Source organism: Typha angustifolia, chromosome 1 (assembly GCF_048772165.1).
Source record: "Typha angustifolia cultivar Huaian chromosome 1, ASM4877216v1, whole genome shotgun sequence".
NCBI lineage: Eukaryota > Viridiplantae > Streptophyta > Magnoliopsida > Poales > Typhaceae > Typha > Typha angustifolia.
In genome coordinates this window covers 3,867,455-3,884,508 of record NC_133239.1, presented here as the reverse complement: position 1 = coordinate 3,884,508, position 17,054 = coordinate 3,867,455, and the positions used below count along the sequence as shown (strand labels likewise).

Genomic DNA, 17,054 nt, shown 5'->3' with positions numbered 1-17,054 from the left:
TGAGATCTTCGTCAGATCCAAGTGCTTTAGTCTGAATCATGTAGGTCATCTTGATGTGCTTAGGCTAATTCTAATCACTAACATCAATTACTCCCGACAAGTTTCACGTGATATTGAAATTCCTTCCCCAAACAGGACCAGAAAATTTTGACACCATCTCTCAACCAAAGATGTACTCTTTTTTTTTTTTTTTTTCTTTTTGCAATAGCAAAGATTTATCGACAGCAGAAACAAATTTACAACAGAGAGAGAGGGCAGAGATTGATGAAAGTAGGAGTAAAGCATTTTAATTAGAAGGCAAAAGATAATAATGGATTTGCGCCTTTCCCCAAATCAAATTTCTGCTATTAACAAGGGAAGAAAACTTGCCACAGTTTAAGATCTAAATTTACATCAACAGCTATCAGTTACAAGTTACAACAAAGGGAAGCATGAGAATAGTATTGAAAAGAGCTACCAAGTCAACTATGCCCTCTCCGAAGAAAATTTGGCTAGAAAAGCTCAAATTCTATGTCTTCTTCATTGATTCTGAAATCCAGACACTTACCTTCTTTTTTCTTGTGCTTTGCTAACGCAGTCTCAAGTTCTTCGTTTCTTGGTGTCACAGGAGGTGCAGCAGAACGAATCAAGGCCCAGTTCAGCCCTTCGAAAAATGAGTGCTGCTTTATCTCAGCTGCCCCTCTGACTGATCCCAATCTATTCTCTGGCTCCTTCACTAGCAATTCACTTATTAAATCTTTGGCATGAGCGCTAACAGCTGCATCCTCCGGAAACTTCAGGCTCTGAAAAACCACATTTCGCAGCGTTTCCTCATTACCAGGTCCCTTGAAAGGAGTTGTACCAAACAGTAGTTCATAAAGAAATATCCCAAAGGTCCACCAATCTACAGAACTGCCATGCCCATCCCCTCTTATTATTTCAGGGGCCAGATACTCATGGGTCCCAACAAAAGAGTTGGAGCGCGCATCAGTGGGCTCCACAACAAGTTGAGGAAGTGGGATAGACTGGTTGCCTAGGTCAGTTCTAAGTTTCCGGGTCTTGGAAGCAGTGGAAGATGGCAAACGAGGTGTGAAGCAAGATACCGGAACCCAGGATGGCTGAATGCACATAGGATTGATGCATCTATTTTCAGCACAAAGTCCTGACAGCCTCCCGGCATGCTCTTCAGTGGCTAATGATGATGTGAGAAGAGTAGGGCTGACGGAGCACCGGAGAGACAGATCAAAATCAGAGAGCATGATGTGACCATCTTCCCGAACAAGAATGTTTTCCGGTTTGAGATCACGGTAAATCACTCCTAACATATGTAGATACTCCAAAGCTAGGAGAATTTCTGCAACATAAAACCTGGAAAAAAATAGATTGAGGGAATGAATCACCCCTACATATTAACCATAACCACATAACAAGATAAATATAGCGTATAAACTTCGAAGGAAGATTACTTGACTATCTCATCCTTGATCCAGTCATCAGTAAATCATAAATTAGGTTTACCTTGGAACATCCACTAACACTACCACCACCAGTAGGTAGAAGGCTGCTAAGGCACCTCACCTTATTATTCATCCATAATTTATGTTAACGATCAAAAATTTATAGCAAAGGAGACAAGAAACAACTGATCAAAGCAAGATTCCGAAACTCAAGATCAGGACCAGGATTGACCGTCAGGAAAAGAATATGTAAAAAGCAAGATTCTGAAACTCAAGATCAGGACCAGGATTTACCGTCAGGAACAAAATATGTATTGACGTATTAGCCACCCGTATCAAATCAAACTATCTTCTAATTGCTTAAAATTCAAAATATTACTTAAAAATGCATGAAAGTTTCTTAAAATTCAGAAAAGGTGACAGAAAAATAAGAAAAAAATAAAACTATTCACATTCTAAGCCTAAAACTAAAAAAAATATTCAAGCAAAACCATAATAAATTTTGAACTGAATAAAAGTGAGATGAGAGAGATATCAATCTATTCTTTGTTGTTCTATAGTCATAAGAAAGAGGGAGTTAAAGAGAGGGAAGAGAAGAAAAAAATCACCTAAGTTCACCAAGGTGTAGATAGCCGGTAGAGCTCGTCGAATTGGCTGTCCGATGAGTTCGGTGAGGTGTGAGAGGTGGAAGAAGAATGTATGTGAGAGATAGAGAGTAAAACCTAAAAATTTAAAAGAAGATACTTGGAAACATCAATTACTAATAACGAGTTAGATGTATTTTAGATCCGACCTAAATCTTTAAAAACCTAGTTTCAGACTGAAATCACTACAAAACTGGTTTTGGGTCGAGATCAGGATCAGCCAAAACTGAATCCATGATCAAAAGTTTCTACAAAAGGAAAGATCAACTTGTAAAGATAGAAGTAATCTTATTTGTCAAATCTTAATATAGAAAGCAATTCCACACAAGTTGGCACAACCAAACCCAAAACAAGCACGCAAAAAAGTTCTATCAAAATCCAAAGAGTGGATGACTTGAGAGATCAGTGTAGGGTATTAATCAGCCTAATGGATCCGTTAAGATGTCTCCACATAAAAGTTCTATTAGTGATTTCAGATTTTTCCAGATTTTGCGGAATAGAATTCTAATAAGAACTAACTTCCACAAGTTCAAGTCTTGGAGATTATCATTGACTTATCATTACTATCTGTTTTTCAGCAGGTGTTTTACCAGCATGCATAAAAGAACTAGCTTATAGGAATATGAATGAACTAAAACAGTATATCCCCAGTTCATTCAAGCATAATCTTACTTATAGAAAAATGCAGCTCTTACAATGTAATGTTTAGGCAAAGGTACTTACCTAGCAGCTGGCTCAGAGAAACTCCTGCCAGGTTGTCTTTGCCGAAGGACATGCAGGTCACCACCTGGACAGTACTCCATCACTAAACATGAGAGGTTATCTGTTGTAAAATCAGCATAAAGCGTTGGAAGGAATGGGTGATCTAGCATCTGCAGTATCTCCCTCTCAGTTTGTGCTCTCATGATCTTTTTTCTGCTAACCAGATATTCAATATCCATGACCTTCAATGCAAATAAGCAATCTGATCCCCTCAACTCAGCCAGATAAACAGTCCCGATATCTCCACGTCCAAGCTTTCTGAGAAGCTTAAAGTTCTTCAACCCTAGGCTTCCTTGTTGTATTACCATGTCCCGGATGACTATCCACCTAACATCTTTCGACATGTGAGGCCTACTGCCATTACCACTAAAGCCGCTGTAGCTTTCTTCACTGATGCTTGTGCTGCTACTATAATCACCAATGCTACTTTTAGAACTTTGTGAGCAGTCCCCTTTTTCTCTCAATCCTGATAATTCAATTGTTTTCATGCCCTTGACCATTCCACCATTGCAGCTGCTTGGACTGAGTGCATTTTTTCTAACATGGTTGGTTTTATCTATACCTACAGAGACAACAGGTTTCATACTGCTAGATGAGGGAAGGATAAGTTCTTTTCGACAACCTAGTTTAGTTTTAGTAGGTAGAGAATCAAAATTTTCCCCATTCCTAGTCGAATTATGTACTCTAGATGGTTCTGCTTTCACTTTCTTCTTTGTGCAGGTCTTGTTCCGAAATACTGGCTTAACCAGACGAGGGCTTGCAATAGGCTTACTTGTCCCAGCACCTTTCTGAGAGCAAGCATTAGAAGAATTTGGAGCTCTTTTTTCATTTTCTTGTGCTTCTGCACTTGAATTTAGATTCTTTCTTGTTTTTTCTGACTTGTGACTAATCACATCTTGGATTCTGATCTTTGGTACCCTGGCTGAGGTGGACGACATAGAATACACAGTAGGGTTACTTTGACTAATCAATTCCGAATTGCATGTTTGACTGACTTCAGGTTGCCTTTTAGATGGATCTGTTCTAACCTTCTCAGGCACTACGGATACTTTTATCAAATTACCCTTTTCCTTCACATGCAAAAGATCATATTCACCTGTCTGGACCAAAAAATTTCCATGGAGCCTTTTCATTCTTCCAGCTTCTGAAGCATCATGGGATCCAACTGGCTTTGGTAATCTCTTCATAGCAGCCAACTCTGATGCCTGGGAAATGCATAATTTTCTTAGGGCCAGTTTTAAGGATACAGATTCAGGTACCCCGGTTTCTGATGCTTGCGATATCCCAACTTTGATTGGCTTCTTGTAGGCATCCTTTCGCAGCAAGTGTGCACCTGCCTGACAAGATGGGCCAGGAGTGCTAGAAGAGGCCCTGAAATTGATTGCTTTAAGAAGTCGTTTAAGGTCATCTTCCAAAGGGCCTTCCAAAGGATAATCATGAGACTTACCTCGCTCCTCTACTTTGACCTTAACACAAAGTTGATTGAACCCACTAGAATTAAACAAACTCAGTTCCTCATTTGATTCAACAATCTCAGAACTACAGCCAGAAGGTCCCATTTTCCAGTCTCAACCAGCCACACAACAAACAAACTTAATAGCAAGATAGGAATTTTTTATGTTTATCACATCTCTAAAGTAGCCATCAGCTGCCGATTGCTGACCAAGTATCCTAAGAGATGGGGCACTTTGATATAGATTTTATTCAAGCATACTGAATCTTGTGCTTGAAAGGCCTGCATAACAACTTCTCCAGATCAAAATCCACTATGATTCTGCAAGAAGATACAGCTGCATTAGAGATAGGAAACATACTGATACAAATATACCCTAGTCATCTAAAAAACACATAGCAATGAAAAACATCAGTATATCAAATACAAGTGTTCATTGACAGCATGTCAATAGACATGAATATCTACATGGCATCACGGGGTTTTGATTAGTGTACCAACTCCTTATTTAACCATGGAGGATCTTAGGTTTCTTTTTTTTTTTCAATTCATCCTCGTCTATGGTTGAAAAAAAAATCTAAAAGGCCAAAATGAGGCCAAATAGAGTATGATTTTCCATCAGATTGATCTAAAGGAAAACTGTGGCTTATTTATGTACAGAATCTTAGAAATCTAACCGTTCCAGTCAAGTTAAAAGCTACAGGCATGTTCACAACACATACAGTTAGCCTTTGAAAATATGCAAAGGTCCAATTTTGCATAAACTGGCATGAATATTTTCTGATGAAACAATGGACTCGTCCTTACAACTTGCATTCACTATGTTATCAACAACTGATGGTGTAACTATCCCAACTACATGTGCAGCTTTACAACATTAGTCAACTCAACAATGGGAAGATGACCAGAGTACTTAAAAGGAAACAGACTTATCTACTCTAATCATTCATACATTCCAGAACAGTAAACCATTTTTGTTCTACTGTATGAAATGGTAATTAGAACTAGCCATCTGAAATCAGTCAGAAGACCCCAATGTGCCGTCTGATCAGATAATCTGATTTTTGTGGTTATTTATCACACAGAAAGAAGTTAAGCATACTTTACACTGGTCAATAGTAACATTACAAATTTCACACTATTGTTAGACTCACTTTTCAGTTTTCACCACTGCTTTGCAGTCAAATTAATGAAGAACATTGACACCATTCTGCTGGATCGCAGTTACCACACGTCACAAAATACAGGATTTAGCCTAGCCTACAGATTCGTCACCGGTACGATAAGCATCTTCTAATGTCACTTATTTTTCGTTAAAAGTAACAATCTTGATAACTCATCAGATGAGGGAAAAAATTTGAAATTTATACAACAGCACAAGGAAAATGAGCGCAAGTAACCAAGAATGATGCAACCAAACCAAATGCAGCTGTCACCTGAAGCTGATCAACTGGAAATGTGAGCAGAAAAGAACTAAATCACGAGAAGGACATCACCCATAAACCGAAGTATACAAACGGACAAGATGTTAAGCGAGAACAATATAGAAGGAAGAAAAGATAATAGAAAGGAAGAGAGGCATTACCGGGAACCGAGCGGAGAGGAAGTGAGTAACCATTAACTAGGGTTTGGTGGGCAGTGGTTCATTAGGGTTAGGGTTGGGAGAGGAGAGCGGCAGAGATCACGAGAAGGGGAACACCACTGCGAACAACCCGATAAAAACCGAAGGATGATAGAAAAGGAGACAGGAAATCCAGAGTTCGAAATGTATAAATTTCACCTTATATTAGTAATTTATTATTATCCACTCTTTGCATTTTGGACCCTCAATTAATCTTAGAATTAATTTAAACGGCATAAAAAGAAACTATCCCAAGCTTTGGAGAACGAAGCAGGATGTTAACGATAATAAACGAGAATAAAGGGTGCGATTGCTAAATTCCTTGTGAGTTGATAGTTAGCCAATAATAAATTGTATAAAAAGGACACGAAAGTGACGTGTCAAGACAGCAACGTCGCCGTCCTCGCCTTATTGTTGGGCCCCACAATCAAGGTTCGCTGTACCTGGATGTTATAGGTTAGGAAAGAGGGCCTAAAGTTCGCACAAATCACATTCCCTGCCACTCAGCTTCCGAACCTGCACAGATTATGATAAGATGAGAGGATAATTTATCCGTCCTTTCTTGCAAATATTTTTTAGGCCTCCCCACATGGAGAGAACGTGCTCCAATGCAAGGTATAAAACTCGCTCCATAATTGAAGGCCAAAACTGACAAGAATAGCAACATGAGCTATCTGTTAGGTTTATCTATTTGTAAGTGCTGCCCATCTTTAATTAGTTTGATTCTTTTGGGTGGTTTGTTAGGCAAATGCTTTGGATACCTTTGTAATTGTACTTTATAATGCTATATAAAAATTGGAATGGCTTATATGACAAAGTTGCGGCTGCAAAAAGTATATAGATATTTGGCACCACTCTTCTTGGATATTATATACTTGTTTTTTTATATAATAAATTTGCATTTAATATCATGCCTTTTAATCTATTTATAATTTATACCTCTCTATTTTAATATTTATGATTGAACCCTATATTTTATCAATTATGTACAAAAACACCATGTTAACAAAACTCAAAATATCTTTAGCTAAGTTATATCCAAATTATACCTAAGCTAATTTGCTATCTTTTTCTTACTTCAAGATCTTTAGTCTAAGAAAGTAATCCCAAGCCCTAAAAAAGTAACGACTCTTTGAATATATTTTTTTGGTATATAATGATCCTGAACTATTAAAAACTCGTTGCTTGACCGTTCTATTAGGGGAGTCATTATGTATTAAAAAAAATTTATAAGTTTATTATGTACTAAAAAACTAGTTCGGAGAGTGAAAAAAAAAAGTTATTCCTAGTATTAATCTAATCAAAATTTTCTGCATAAATATAAGACTCAATTTATAAATATTGAATACAAAGGATGTATGCAGCAAATACTTGAAGACCTGGTGTTAAATTCAAATTTCCCCTTTTTTTTCATATAAACATTTCCACCTTTTTATATGTTACATTCAAATACGTGTCACATGTCCTTCCCATGTGACACGCTAATATTTTGTTTTAGTTATGTTGCTACATTCTCTTCTACAAACTTAGCAACATAACCAGAATAAAATGTCATTCTCTTTAATCATACTTCTTTCCACAATATAAAGAGATCTGTATATTTTAACAGATTAAGCTAAACTCAAAGTTAACGAGAAAAAGTATATATATATACTTTTTGCATTAAATCGTGTGAGACACGTAGTGATTTGCAAAAAATCAAATACAAGTAGATTAGATTCCCAGTCTTAAGCACTGAGTCCTACATTATCACATTTGGGAGCTCAAACAGCAGTCTCCTCGGACTCTTTCTCCTGAAAATTTTCAATCCTCGCCAATTCTAAGAATCCAAGTTTAAAACCCTGGTTTCCTGTCAAATTTTGAAATATATACCAAAACACATCTCAAAAACTGCATACCTCAAATAGGTTGAAAGGTCTAATCTCTGGAATTTCCATGTACGACAAACGAATAATACTTGCATTCTTAACTAGGAAACAGAACAATGAGGAGTAACTTGTAATCTGTCACAAGCTGCAAAGCGAAATCAAAGAGATGAGCTCTACAAAATTTGCATATTGGAGAAACCAAACTGTAAAAAGACTACTTGTTCGATCTCGGTTAGAAATCACTTTACAAAAATGCAAACGAAAAGTACCAGAAAGTGTTTTAGGACACAACTTCATTTGTACAATATCCATTTCCAACTGAAAACATGGTAAGCAGGTAGAAAATTTTATATTCAGATGATGAGATTTTTCAACAAGTAAACAGACCACAGATGGTCACAAATCATTTGTGAATTCATGAATCTTTACAAAATACTTCATGATGATTTCTCATAGTTATGCCCCTACAAACTCACAAATTGAAGTCATGCGAGCCAGCAAGTAACCTGAAAGGCCTTAGATGAACTTTTGTTTCAATATCAGCCGTAGAAATCTCCCAAACTTATCTATATTTGACTTCCATCCTGACAGGTTATACAGGCTGACAAGGTTTTTCATCAAGTAAAACCACCAGGCAAAAGATTAGATGAAGGCTTCTCACAAAGTAAAACTAACAGCCACAGGTTACTATAGATAGAATTTCTCAAAACTCTTTTGTAAGGTGCTTCAATATTTGTTGAAAGCAGCTTCGTGATCAGATTATTCAACAGCCCCCATGATTTCAAAAATCAAAATTTAGAAGAATGTGGCTGATTGCCACATCAGAAAGTACCTTAAAAGGCTTCTCCAGCCTCTCTGCTGAGTTCACTATAATTAACAGCCACTGGCCTCTGAATCTCGCTCTCTGAGATTGAGAGCGAGATCTTATTTATCCAATATGGCTTATAACCATCTATCCTTATTATCTATGTTTTCATGGATGTAAGAACACTCTTCACCATTTGAAAATTCTAAGTCTACTTGTTCTAGTTCATCAACTAAGTCAAGAAGTGAATCTTTTAGAAGTGTAAATACTAGAATTTCTTCAGCAACTGCAACTTCTCTTTTGAGACAATTTTTCGTACACTATCATCTGAGAGTTACTTCTATTTCCCAATGAACATATCCACAACATCCACTACAGTGAAAGTTCATGAAACTAAACGTGAAGGTTCTGTAATAATTCATGGAAAGCATTTGCGTTCTAGCACACTATTCATCTCTTCCCAATTAGTAACGTCTCTTTTCAGATTTGTAGAGACTTGTAGACTTATTTTTACTTGAATCTATTTCTTAATTTGGATATCAATGTCTAAATGCTGAAGAAAAGTTCCCTCATGACAGTAAGAATCATGCTTTTGCCCGTCACATGAAAGAAACTCCCCTTCCACTTCAGCAGGGTCATACTTCGTGTGCCTCTGGAGTATGTTGCCTTTTAAAAAATAAATTATTTCATAACTTGCTAAATTTGGAAACTTTTCTGGTTTAGCTTCCCAACAAGTTTCCAACTTAGCTTCCTATTCACCTCCAGATATAAACATACGGTGTTCGATAAGTCTGCAGATTACTCATGTCTTTGTAACTACTAATTTGCAGGGAGAAACCTGCATCGACAACTGCGTATCCCTCCCTTTTATCTTCGGTATCTGTCTTTCTAATCCCTATATAAGTCTATCCCCTTCTTTTTCTTGTTCACGTCTATCTCATCCCCTTCTTTTTCTTCCTCCATCTATCTCTTCAATCCAATGCTTTTTCTCTTATCCTTGCTCTTTTTCTTTCTTTCAATTAACACAGTGCAGGAAGTTCCAGAAGTTGACATTGAGCTATATACAAAGTGCTTCAATAACCTTTTATCTATAACTACCTCACTTTCTTACCCTTCCTTTACTTCTTAAGTCTTTCTTTCTACATCAAAGAAGAAGAACACTTCAAGAGGATGATATGATGGTACTCCTGCATCTTGCCCTCTCTTCCTGCAGCTTAGTGGTGGAAAGAAAGAGGAAAGGGGTGCTCAATACATCTAGCATTTTAGCAATTTGGGGAGCAACAGAGATGTACAATTTAGAGAGGAACATAGGGACTTAGAACGTGTACAAAGCATATTTTCCTTATCAGACGTATTGATAAGGAGTTACAAAACAGACGTATTTTTCCTTATCAGAAAGATACTCCGGAAACAGTCAGATAATAAAATGAATTTTCACTGCAAAGGAGTTACAAAAATCAGCTTCTACGAGTCTAGACAGTAAAGAAAAATAATATTTTCTTTCTTGCTGGAAACTGAAATGTCCATGCTCATGAAATCTTGGAAATAGATCTTGGTAAAGATATCTTTAACGTGTTACAATCTAAATTGTCTTTACAGTGGAATGGAGCTGTCCTGCAAAAGGTATCACTTTGTAGGTTCTTCTGCATTGATTTCTTATTTGTTTCATATGGAACATGAACAAATATATAGTTAGCAGTCTCTCCAGTCTTGATTGTTCAATGGAAACTCAGCATGTGAAGATGAAATGGAAATATCCCTTTTTCCTTATACCTTGATTTAGAAAACCCTTTGCAAAGTTTAAATTTCATTCATAAGAAGAGTTAACATCAAATGCTTAATAAAACCCACAAATCTGACCTCTTAAAAACAGCAGAATTGCACCGGAAGCCGGCCAACGAGCTCATCGAGCAACTATTCTGGCTTCAGGGTCAAGATTGTCCTTCTCCTCCAGGGGCCTCGCTGTCTGATCCCTGATCCTCTTAATCTTGGGGCTGGACAGTGCCTTGTGCGCGAACCCGTACAGCCGGAGCAGCTGGTTATCGGCGAAATTAAATGCCCTCTCCATACTATTCAGGCACCTCTCCACCGGATAATCCCCATAGCTCCCGCACGGCTTGCACCCGACGAAATGGGTGACGAACGGCCACCGCTCGTCCCCGAGCCCCGGGTGGTGCTTCTCCATCATCTCCTCATACTTATCCACCAGCCCTGCCCAGAACCCATGGAGATAGTAAGAATTCTCCACGAAAACCTGATCCATCCACTTATCCCGCTGCGAGAGGAGGAGGTAAATAAGCGCAGACTGGTCGTCGGCCTCAAAATCCGGCCTTCCTTTAAGATTCGCTGTAAGGACCTTGCCAGCCTCATCGCGGATGAACCCCTTCGGCCCCATCGGCGCCCAGGCGTCGAGGAGATCCAACGTCCACTGGCAATTGCGGAGGAGGAAGCTACCGGTGTTGAGCGCGATCCAGGAATGTTGCTCGAATAGGAGATCAGGGTATCCATGGATAACGAGGTTATGGTTATCGTACTTAGATAGCGGGATCTGGAAGGCCATATCGGTGAATAGAGCGTCGCTATCCATCCACCAGATCCACTCGATCTCCGGGTGGGAGACAAGGAGCTTGCGGAGCAAGGGGAGCTTGGACCAGTACCCAGCGAGCTCGCGGTCGAGGTGGACCATGTTGTAGACGATCTCGATGCCGTGGAGGCGGCAGTAGTCGATCTTATTCTTGAGGGATTTGAGGAGGTAATGGTCGCCGATCGGGTTGTCGCACGGGTTGGGCGGGGATCCGGTGACGAGGAGGATTCGCGGGGAGCCGCTGGAGACCCGGGAAGGGAAGGCGGGGTTTTGGAGGAGCCAGCGGCGGCGCTGATCGTCCCAGTCGGAAATCTTGGGGCCGAGGGTGTAGTTGGACGAGGAGGAGGTGGTGGAGTTAAGGGGGGCAGTGGAATTGGAGGAGGAAAGAATAGGGAGGTCGTCGTCCGGGTCGGAGTCCGAGCGGATCTCGCGGAGGATCCGGTCGATGTCCTCGATGACCTTGGCGTCGGAGTCGTCGGAGGAGGGGAGGCCGAGGTGGCCGACACCGATGGTGCCGCGGAGAACGAGGAGGGTGACGAGGCCGCAGAGGACGGTGACCTTGAGGTTATTGAAGGTCTTCTTGATCTGGCGGCCGCGGGATAGGCGGGAGCGGGAGGAGGCAGAGGAAGGGAGGATGGGACGGATAGGACCGGACTTGTACCCGGGCCCGTCTTGGCCCATGGCTGGAGGCGCGCGCGCTCGCCGGGGTCGCTTCCTCGGTTGCTCTGCTCGACTTGCTCCTCCTCGTCGTGCTTGTCCAGTTGTCGTCTCTTGGATCGGATCGAACCAGGGTTGCACGAACGCCGGTAAAGTAAAAAGTCAGCGACCTACTACAGATAGAGAGATGGAGGGAGTGCGTTTCGAAAGGGGCACGTGGCAGCGCGCTGTTGATTTGACAACATGGTTAGGGTCGTTGTATGTGATTGGGGTGTAACGAGGCGTTGCTTTAAGATTCGCGCTGGAGTCTTTTTTTTTTTTAAGGTCTTAATTTCTCTATTTATTTTATGTTGGTGGTTAAGGATCGTAGGCCTACCAGCTTACCACTAATAATAAGTAAGTAATAAGGTGTGCTGAGAGAAACTACGAGCTGATCTGGGGTTTTCTTTTTTATTGCCTCCCATATGCAAAAGAAATTGAAAACTGGCCTCACTCTAATTTATTTTTACAAATTTCCCATTAATTATACAATTATTTATTTATGCCGATATTCCTCTATCTCTAAAAATTTATATATATATATATATATATATATACCAATGAAAGTTAATTAGCTACTATATTGTTCCGTGCGATACAAGAACAAATAGAATTGCAATGATAGTAATAACCAAAGATTAGCAAAGCTTATCATAACACCAATTTTGAGAAAAACTCAATCACGTGTTCAAAATAATCAACATATATTATATTATATTTTAATCATACAAATAAAAAAATATTTCTTTTTGCATGTATTACTAAAAATATATATCCGTATTTCCGACCTATATTAGAAAAACTACATTATTACTAATTAAGAGCATCTTTTCCTTTTTATTTATTAATATTTAAACATAAAATTATCAAAAAGTTACTATAAGAGTATCCAGGAGGGTAAAGTGAACCGGTCTCGCCTCCGGTCCTCTCGTCGTCCTCGCTCGCATCGCCGAGCTAGTTTCTATCTCTCTCATTCTCTCATTCCTCCTCCGACGAAGGTACGTATCTTCTCATCCGAAACCCTTATTCTAGCCCGAGATCGTACTAGGAGTACGACCCTCCTGAGACTTCGGTCTCGTTCCCTTCTTCTCGAATCCCAGCCGAAACCCTAGTCTTAAGTATTATAAACCCTAAGTAGCTGATCCGGAAAACCTTACTCCTTTGGTGAAGAGATCTGTGAAGAAAAGATTGCATTTTGAAGTGGGTAACATCTTTCTCGGTAATTTCCCTTTTAGTTGCTAGAAGTACTTAGAGAGAAGAATTGAATTAGGGGTTTTATTCTGCCCAACTGCGTGTGGTTAGTTTTGCGAAGTAGGATGAGGAGTTCGTGCTGATGACTGACGTGGCTTTTCTAGCAGTACGAAAGGATTTTCTTTTTTACTGAACAGAGGGTTTATAACTCTTGATATATTCAACAGTACAGTTTATAGATAGTATAATTTGGCACAATTCCTAGGCTTCAAACTGGAGAGGAGTATCGCCTCATAATTTTAAATTTTAATTGGTGCTGATGAGCAGTTAGCAGTTCTGAATTCTGATGATATATATATATATATATATATATATATATATATAGATTTTTTGACCCACAGCCTATGCTAAAAGAATCGCTCATAAAACAAATTAAGAACCAAGAATTCTGAAATATCTTGCATGTGAAAAAGGATTAGAAATATTTTTGTCCTATGTGATGATGCACTGCAAACTTGGTAAACTATCATGGTACATATCATGCATTTAATATCTTGAGTTGTCTTTCCTTCTATATAAATGCGCAGACTTCTTTAAATAATCGTCATTAGTAGGATTATCTTATTTTTTTTGCAAAAATTTTCTGTTATCTTCCATTTTAATGTCAGAGTTTTCAAAATGTCTTACTTGTTCTCTGTTGCATATCAACATGCAGATTAACTTTACGAGTTTGAAAAGACAAGGTTGAGAACTGTTCTTTCTAATAACATGCCTAAAATAAAGACAAGCCGGGTAAAATATCCAGAGGGATGGGAGCTTATTGAGCCTACACTTCGTGATCTGGAAGCAAAAATGAGAGAAGGTCAGTGTTCTTGGCCAGTTCATCCCCTTACTTTATGTGTGTCATATTTATTTATTCTAATTATGTGTTCCATGCTTACTTAAAGTTCATCTTTTGAGCAGCTGAAAATGATCCACACGACGGGAAGAGAAAGTGTGAAGCACTCTGGCCTATCTTCCAGATAGCGCATCAGAAAAGTCGCTATATATATGATCTTTACTACAGGAGGAAGGAAATATCCAAAGAGTTGTATGAATTCTGCCTTGATCAGGGCTATGCAGATCGCAATCTGATTGCAAAATGGAAAAAGGTAAATCTGCATCTTCTTTCATGTTTTATCCTCAGGCTTTCCAATTCTCTCCGTGAATTCATTTGTCTACATGCTATTATGTCAATGTCGGAATCGACTTCTTGCTTTTCATTGTTCCTGTGCTAAAACAATTCTTCTTGTGTCTGTTTTATGGTGATTATGGAGGCTAGTTAAACAATAATTGGGTTTTATTGTCCTGTGATCCCTTGTAGCATAAACAAAAACAATGTTTTGAAAGGCGGCCACGGATGGCGGTCGATCACCCTATTGTCTAGCGCTAAGGTAGAAGGCGGCTGACAAAGCGGTCTAGCATCTTTTGTATAAAAAAATTAAAACTAATTATATATGGTATATTTATAATTTTTATACTAATATAGTCTATATAAAATTTGTAATGATGCACTATGTCACAATATCAGATAACATAATCACAATTTACAATTCATAATTCACAACTATAATAAGTTCACAAATATCACAACTAAATATCCAAAACAAATAACATGATCAAAGATTTTAAGTTATCAAATTCATAATTAGTTCACAAGAATCACAATAAAATATCCAAAACAAACAATATGATTAAAATTTTAAAATTAGCAAAATCATAACAAGTTAATAGGAATCACAACTAAAAATCTAAAACAAATAACATGATCAAAGAATTAAAATTATTAAAATTCATAATAAGTTCACAATTATAGATCCATAACAACCAAATGAATGTATTCACATATATGTGAGTTTTTAGAGCAATCAATAGAACATAAAAACTAACCCTCAACTCACAGCTAACACATAAATTTATGATGCTTCTATTTTTTTCAATTTGTCCAAGCTTTAGTTATAGCTGAGCAGTTACTTTTTTTCTCATACAACCATATGATTATCCAAATCATCATTTATTTTAACCACTTGCTTATTCAAAAGTAGCTCACGCAACTCATCTATAGATGCATGCTTATATCTTAAGCCATACTACCCAACTGCTTCCATCAATATATGAAATATTTTACCATATTTATAACCATCTGCCATCAATGGATGGCAGGGTGGTCGGTGTGCTGCCCCACCATAGTGGCCATCAGGAGCGCCTTTAAAAACATTGAACAAAAATTGATCTAACTATGTCCTTTTTAGAACATATATACTTCTGCACAGCAGGTCCACCTTTAATTAAGTTATTATAAACATTGTTTAGACTCTTGAAAGATAATTTTATAGTATGACTTATTTGGTAATCTTCTAGCTTGGAAACATTTCGTGAAGTTCGCTGATCAGATTTTTCATGCTTGTGCATGCAAACTTGTCTGATGTATCTGACATGGTGGTAAAGGCTTCAAGGCTAGTGCACCCAATAGTTTGAGTGTCACTTGCAAAGTGATAGGTAATGGTTGACTACTTATACACAAGAAATTTAGGACGTAAATTCTTCTGTTGCAATTTTTTCCTTTTATTCCAATTGTCTTTGTTGTTACGAAATGATATGTGTCTTTCCTCCTCTCTCTTGTTCTCTGAGATTTTGTCTTTTCGGATTTCATGCCCATTACCTGATTTCGAACTGTTCTTGCATGTTGTGATTTGTTATTTACTTCTGTAATCATGTGAAGTATCTGTTCTAAAACTGTCATCTTTTTTGCTACTTCATATTGATACCCTTTTCTGTTGACTATTGCAGCCAGGTTATGAACGCCTTTGCTGTCTACGCTGCATGCAGACAAGAGACCACAACTTTGCAACCACTTGCGTTTGTAGGGTTCCTAAACATCTGAGGGAAGAAAAAGTTATAGAATGTGTTCATTGTGGATGCAGGGGATGTGCAAGTGGAGATTGATCGTTGTGTTCGAGTACCTTTAAGTTCTTTTGCAATGTGTATTGTACTACCAACTTTCAGATATTTGTATGCTAATTCTCGTTTGCTGGGGATAAAAAAACTTTTGCTTTCTATATCTCTATTTGAAAAATGCCACCCCTGTTGGATGCACTCAGATTTCGTTCATCTAGTTCTAGCTCTTCCTCTTTAGTGTTTACACGTGCATATGGTGCTTGTATTTGGGTTGACGGGCTGGAGAAAAGTTCAGGTTTTATTTTATTTTTGTTTTTATTTTTATTTTTTTGAGAGAGAGTTAAGATTTTATAACTTAATTCTGCTTTCAGATTTCATCATGCTTCAGCTGGGTGTAAATTATTTTCTTGTTCCTTAATCCAGATTACAGCCATTAGGAACCACTTATTATAATTTTGTAAAATCTGGAGTTTGCCTTTGAAATTTTGTCAATCTACCTATTAAACCATACATTCGAGAAAACCAGCCTATGGTGGCAAATTTAAGATGAAGCATGTAACTCTACGTGAGATAATGGCAACCATTACCTTTGCTTATAACTGGGTAAATGGAGGTTGAATCTATGAGGGCAATGATAACTATTTTATTCCTGCTCTTATTGCTACGCTATATTATTATCTTAGGAAGCCAACAGATTGACTGATGGGTTTGTTGGTTTTGCTTGTAAATCTGGAATCGTCTACTTGTGTAATGTCTTGCCACCTGATCTGTATCTATAATCCTCTCTTTGGAAGGATCAGATCCTTTGTACAGAGAGTTTTGGGATAGCTCTCTTGCTATCTTTTCTGATGAAAGGAAAACGAGAGATAATGGCAACGATTTCAGGCTGCAGCTGCATTTAACCAAACAGATCCATCTGAGTTATAGTACAACAATTTCGTCTTACATGATACTGCTCTAGCCTCTACGCAATGTAGTCTTGGTGGAAACTATGAATCAGAATGCATTTAACTGGTGGTTGATCATCTGGAAGAACATTTCCTGCCCGTTATAATTA

General features: G+C 38.3%; 3 protein-coding genes across 7 annotated transcripts; 1 reads left to right on the top strand and 2 right to left on the bottom strand.

The window, feature by feature from the left end:
- Positions 1-284: 284 nt before the first annotated feature.
- Positions 285-6,040, bottom strand: LOC140758886 (serine/threonine-protein kinase D6PKL1-like). 2 transcript variants are annotated; one of them, XM_073095314.1, is made up of 4 exons: positions 5,881-6,040; positions 2,804-4,616; positions 2,045-2,158; positions 285-1,347 (listed from the first exon to the last, which is right to left on the bottom strand). In XM_073095314.1, exons 2-4 carry the CDS (start codon positions 4,399-4,401, stop codon positions 492-494), a joined length of 2,568 nt encoding a protein of 855 aa, XP_072951415.1. In that variant the 5' UTR covers positions 4,402-4,616; positions 5,881-6,040; the 3' UTR covers positions 285-491. The 2 variants fall into 2 exon arrangements, with proteins under 2 accessions (XP_072951415.1, XP_072951496.1); XM_073095395.1 differs by lacking the exon at positions 2,045-2,158.
- Positions 6,041-7,532: 1,492 nt separating this feature from the next.
- Positions 7,533-12,015, bottom strand: LOC140759178 (probable glycosyltransferase 2). Of its 4 annotated transcripts, XR_012104212.1 has the most exons (3): positions 10,450-12,012; positions 7,815-7,929; positions 7,533-7,709 (listed from the first exon to the last, which is right to left on the bottom strand). XR_012104212.1 is itself a non-coding variant. In XM_073095811.1 (2 exons), the coding sequence occupies exon 1, from the start codon at positions 11,852-11,854 to the stop codon at positions 10,493-10,495; it is 1,362 nt and encodes a 453-aa protein (XP_072951912.1). In that variant the 5' UTR covers positions 11,855-12,015; the 3' UTR covers positions 7,533-7,765; positions 10,450-10,492. The 4 variants fall into 4 exon arrangements, 3 of the variants coding, with proteins under 3 accessions (XP_072951912.1, XP_072951799.1, XP_072951990.1); XM_073095811.1 differs by lacking the exon at positions 7,815-7,929 and having other exon boundaries at positions 7,533-7,765; positions 10,450-12,015; XM_073095698.1 differs by having other exon boundaries at positions 7,533-7,929.
- Positions 12,016-12,758: 743 nt separating this feature from the next.
- On the top strand, positions 12,759-16,160 carry LOC140759717 (protein BUD31 homolog 2). The gene is made up of 4 exons (XM_073096387.1): positions 12,759-12,867; positions 13,776-13,922; positions 14,024-14,211; positions 15,890-16,160. Exons 2-4 carry the CDS (start codon positions 13,829-13,831, stop codon positions 16,043-16,045), a joined length of 438 nt encoding a protein of 145 aa, XP_072952488.1. The 5' UTR covers positions 12,759-12,867; positions 13,776-13,828; the 3' UTR covers positions 16,046-16,160.
- Positions 16,161-17,054: the final 894 nt, after the last annotated feature.

Bases quoted from the DNA above. Each gene is read 5' to 3' on its own strand.
- LOC140759178 (XM_073095811.1), bottom strand. From the start codon at position 11,854: ATGGGCCAAGACGGGCCCGGGTACAAGTCCGGTCCTATCCGTCCCATC.
- LOC140759717 (XM_073096387.1), top strand. From the start codon at position 13,829: ATGCCTAAAATAAAGACAAGCCGGGTAAAATATCCAGAGGGATGGGAG. The intron at 13,923-14,023 runs GTCAGTGTTCTT...TCTTTTGAGCAG, and splicing joins GGAAGCAAAAATGAGAGAAG to CTGAAAATGATCCACACGAC. The intron at 14,212-15,889 runs GTAAATCTGCAT...TGACTATTGCAG, and splicing joins TGATTGCAAAATGGAAAAAG to CCAGGTTATGAACGCCTTTG.
- LOC140758886 (XM_073095314.1), bottom strand. From the start codon at position 4,401: ATGGGACCTTCTGGCTGTAGTTCTGAGATTGTTGAATCAAATGAGGAA. The intron at 2,159-2,803 runs GTAAGTACCTTT...TTAAATTTTTAG, and splicing joins TTCTCTGAGCCAGCTGCTAG to GTTTTACTCTCTATCTCTCA. The intron at 1,348-2,044 runs GTGATTTTTTTC...ATTTTTTTCCAG, and splicing joins CTACACCTTGGTGAACTTAG to GTTTTATGTTGCAGAAATTC.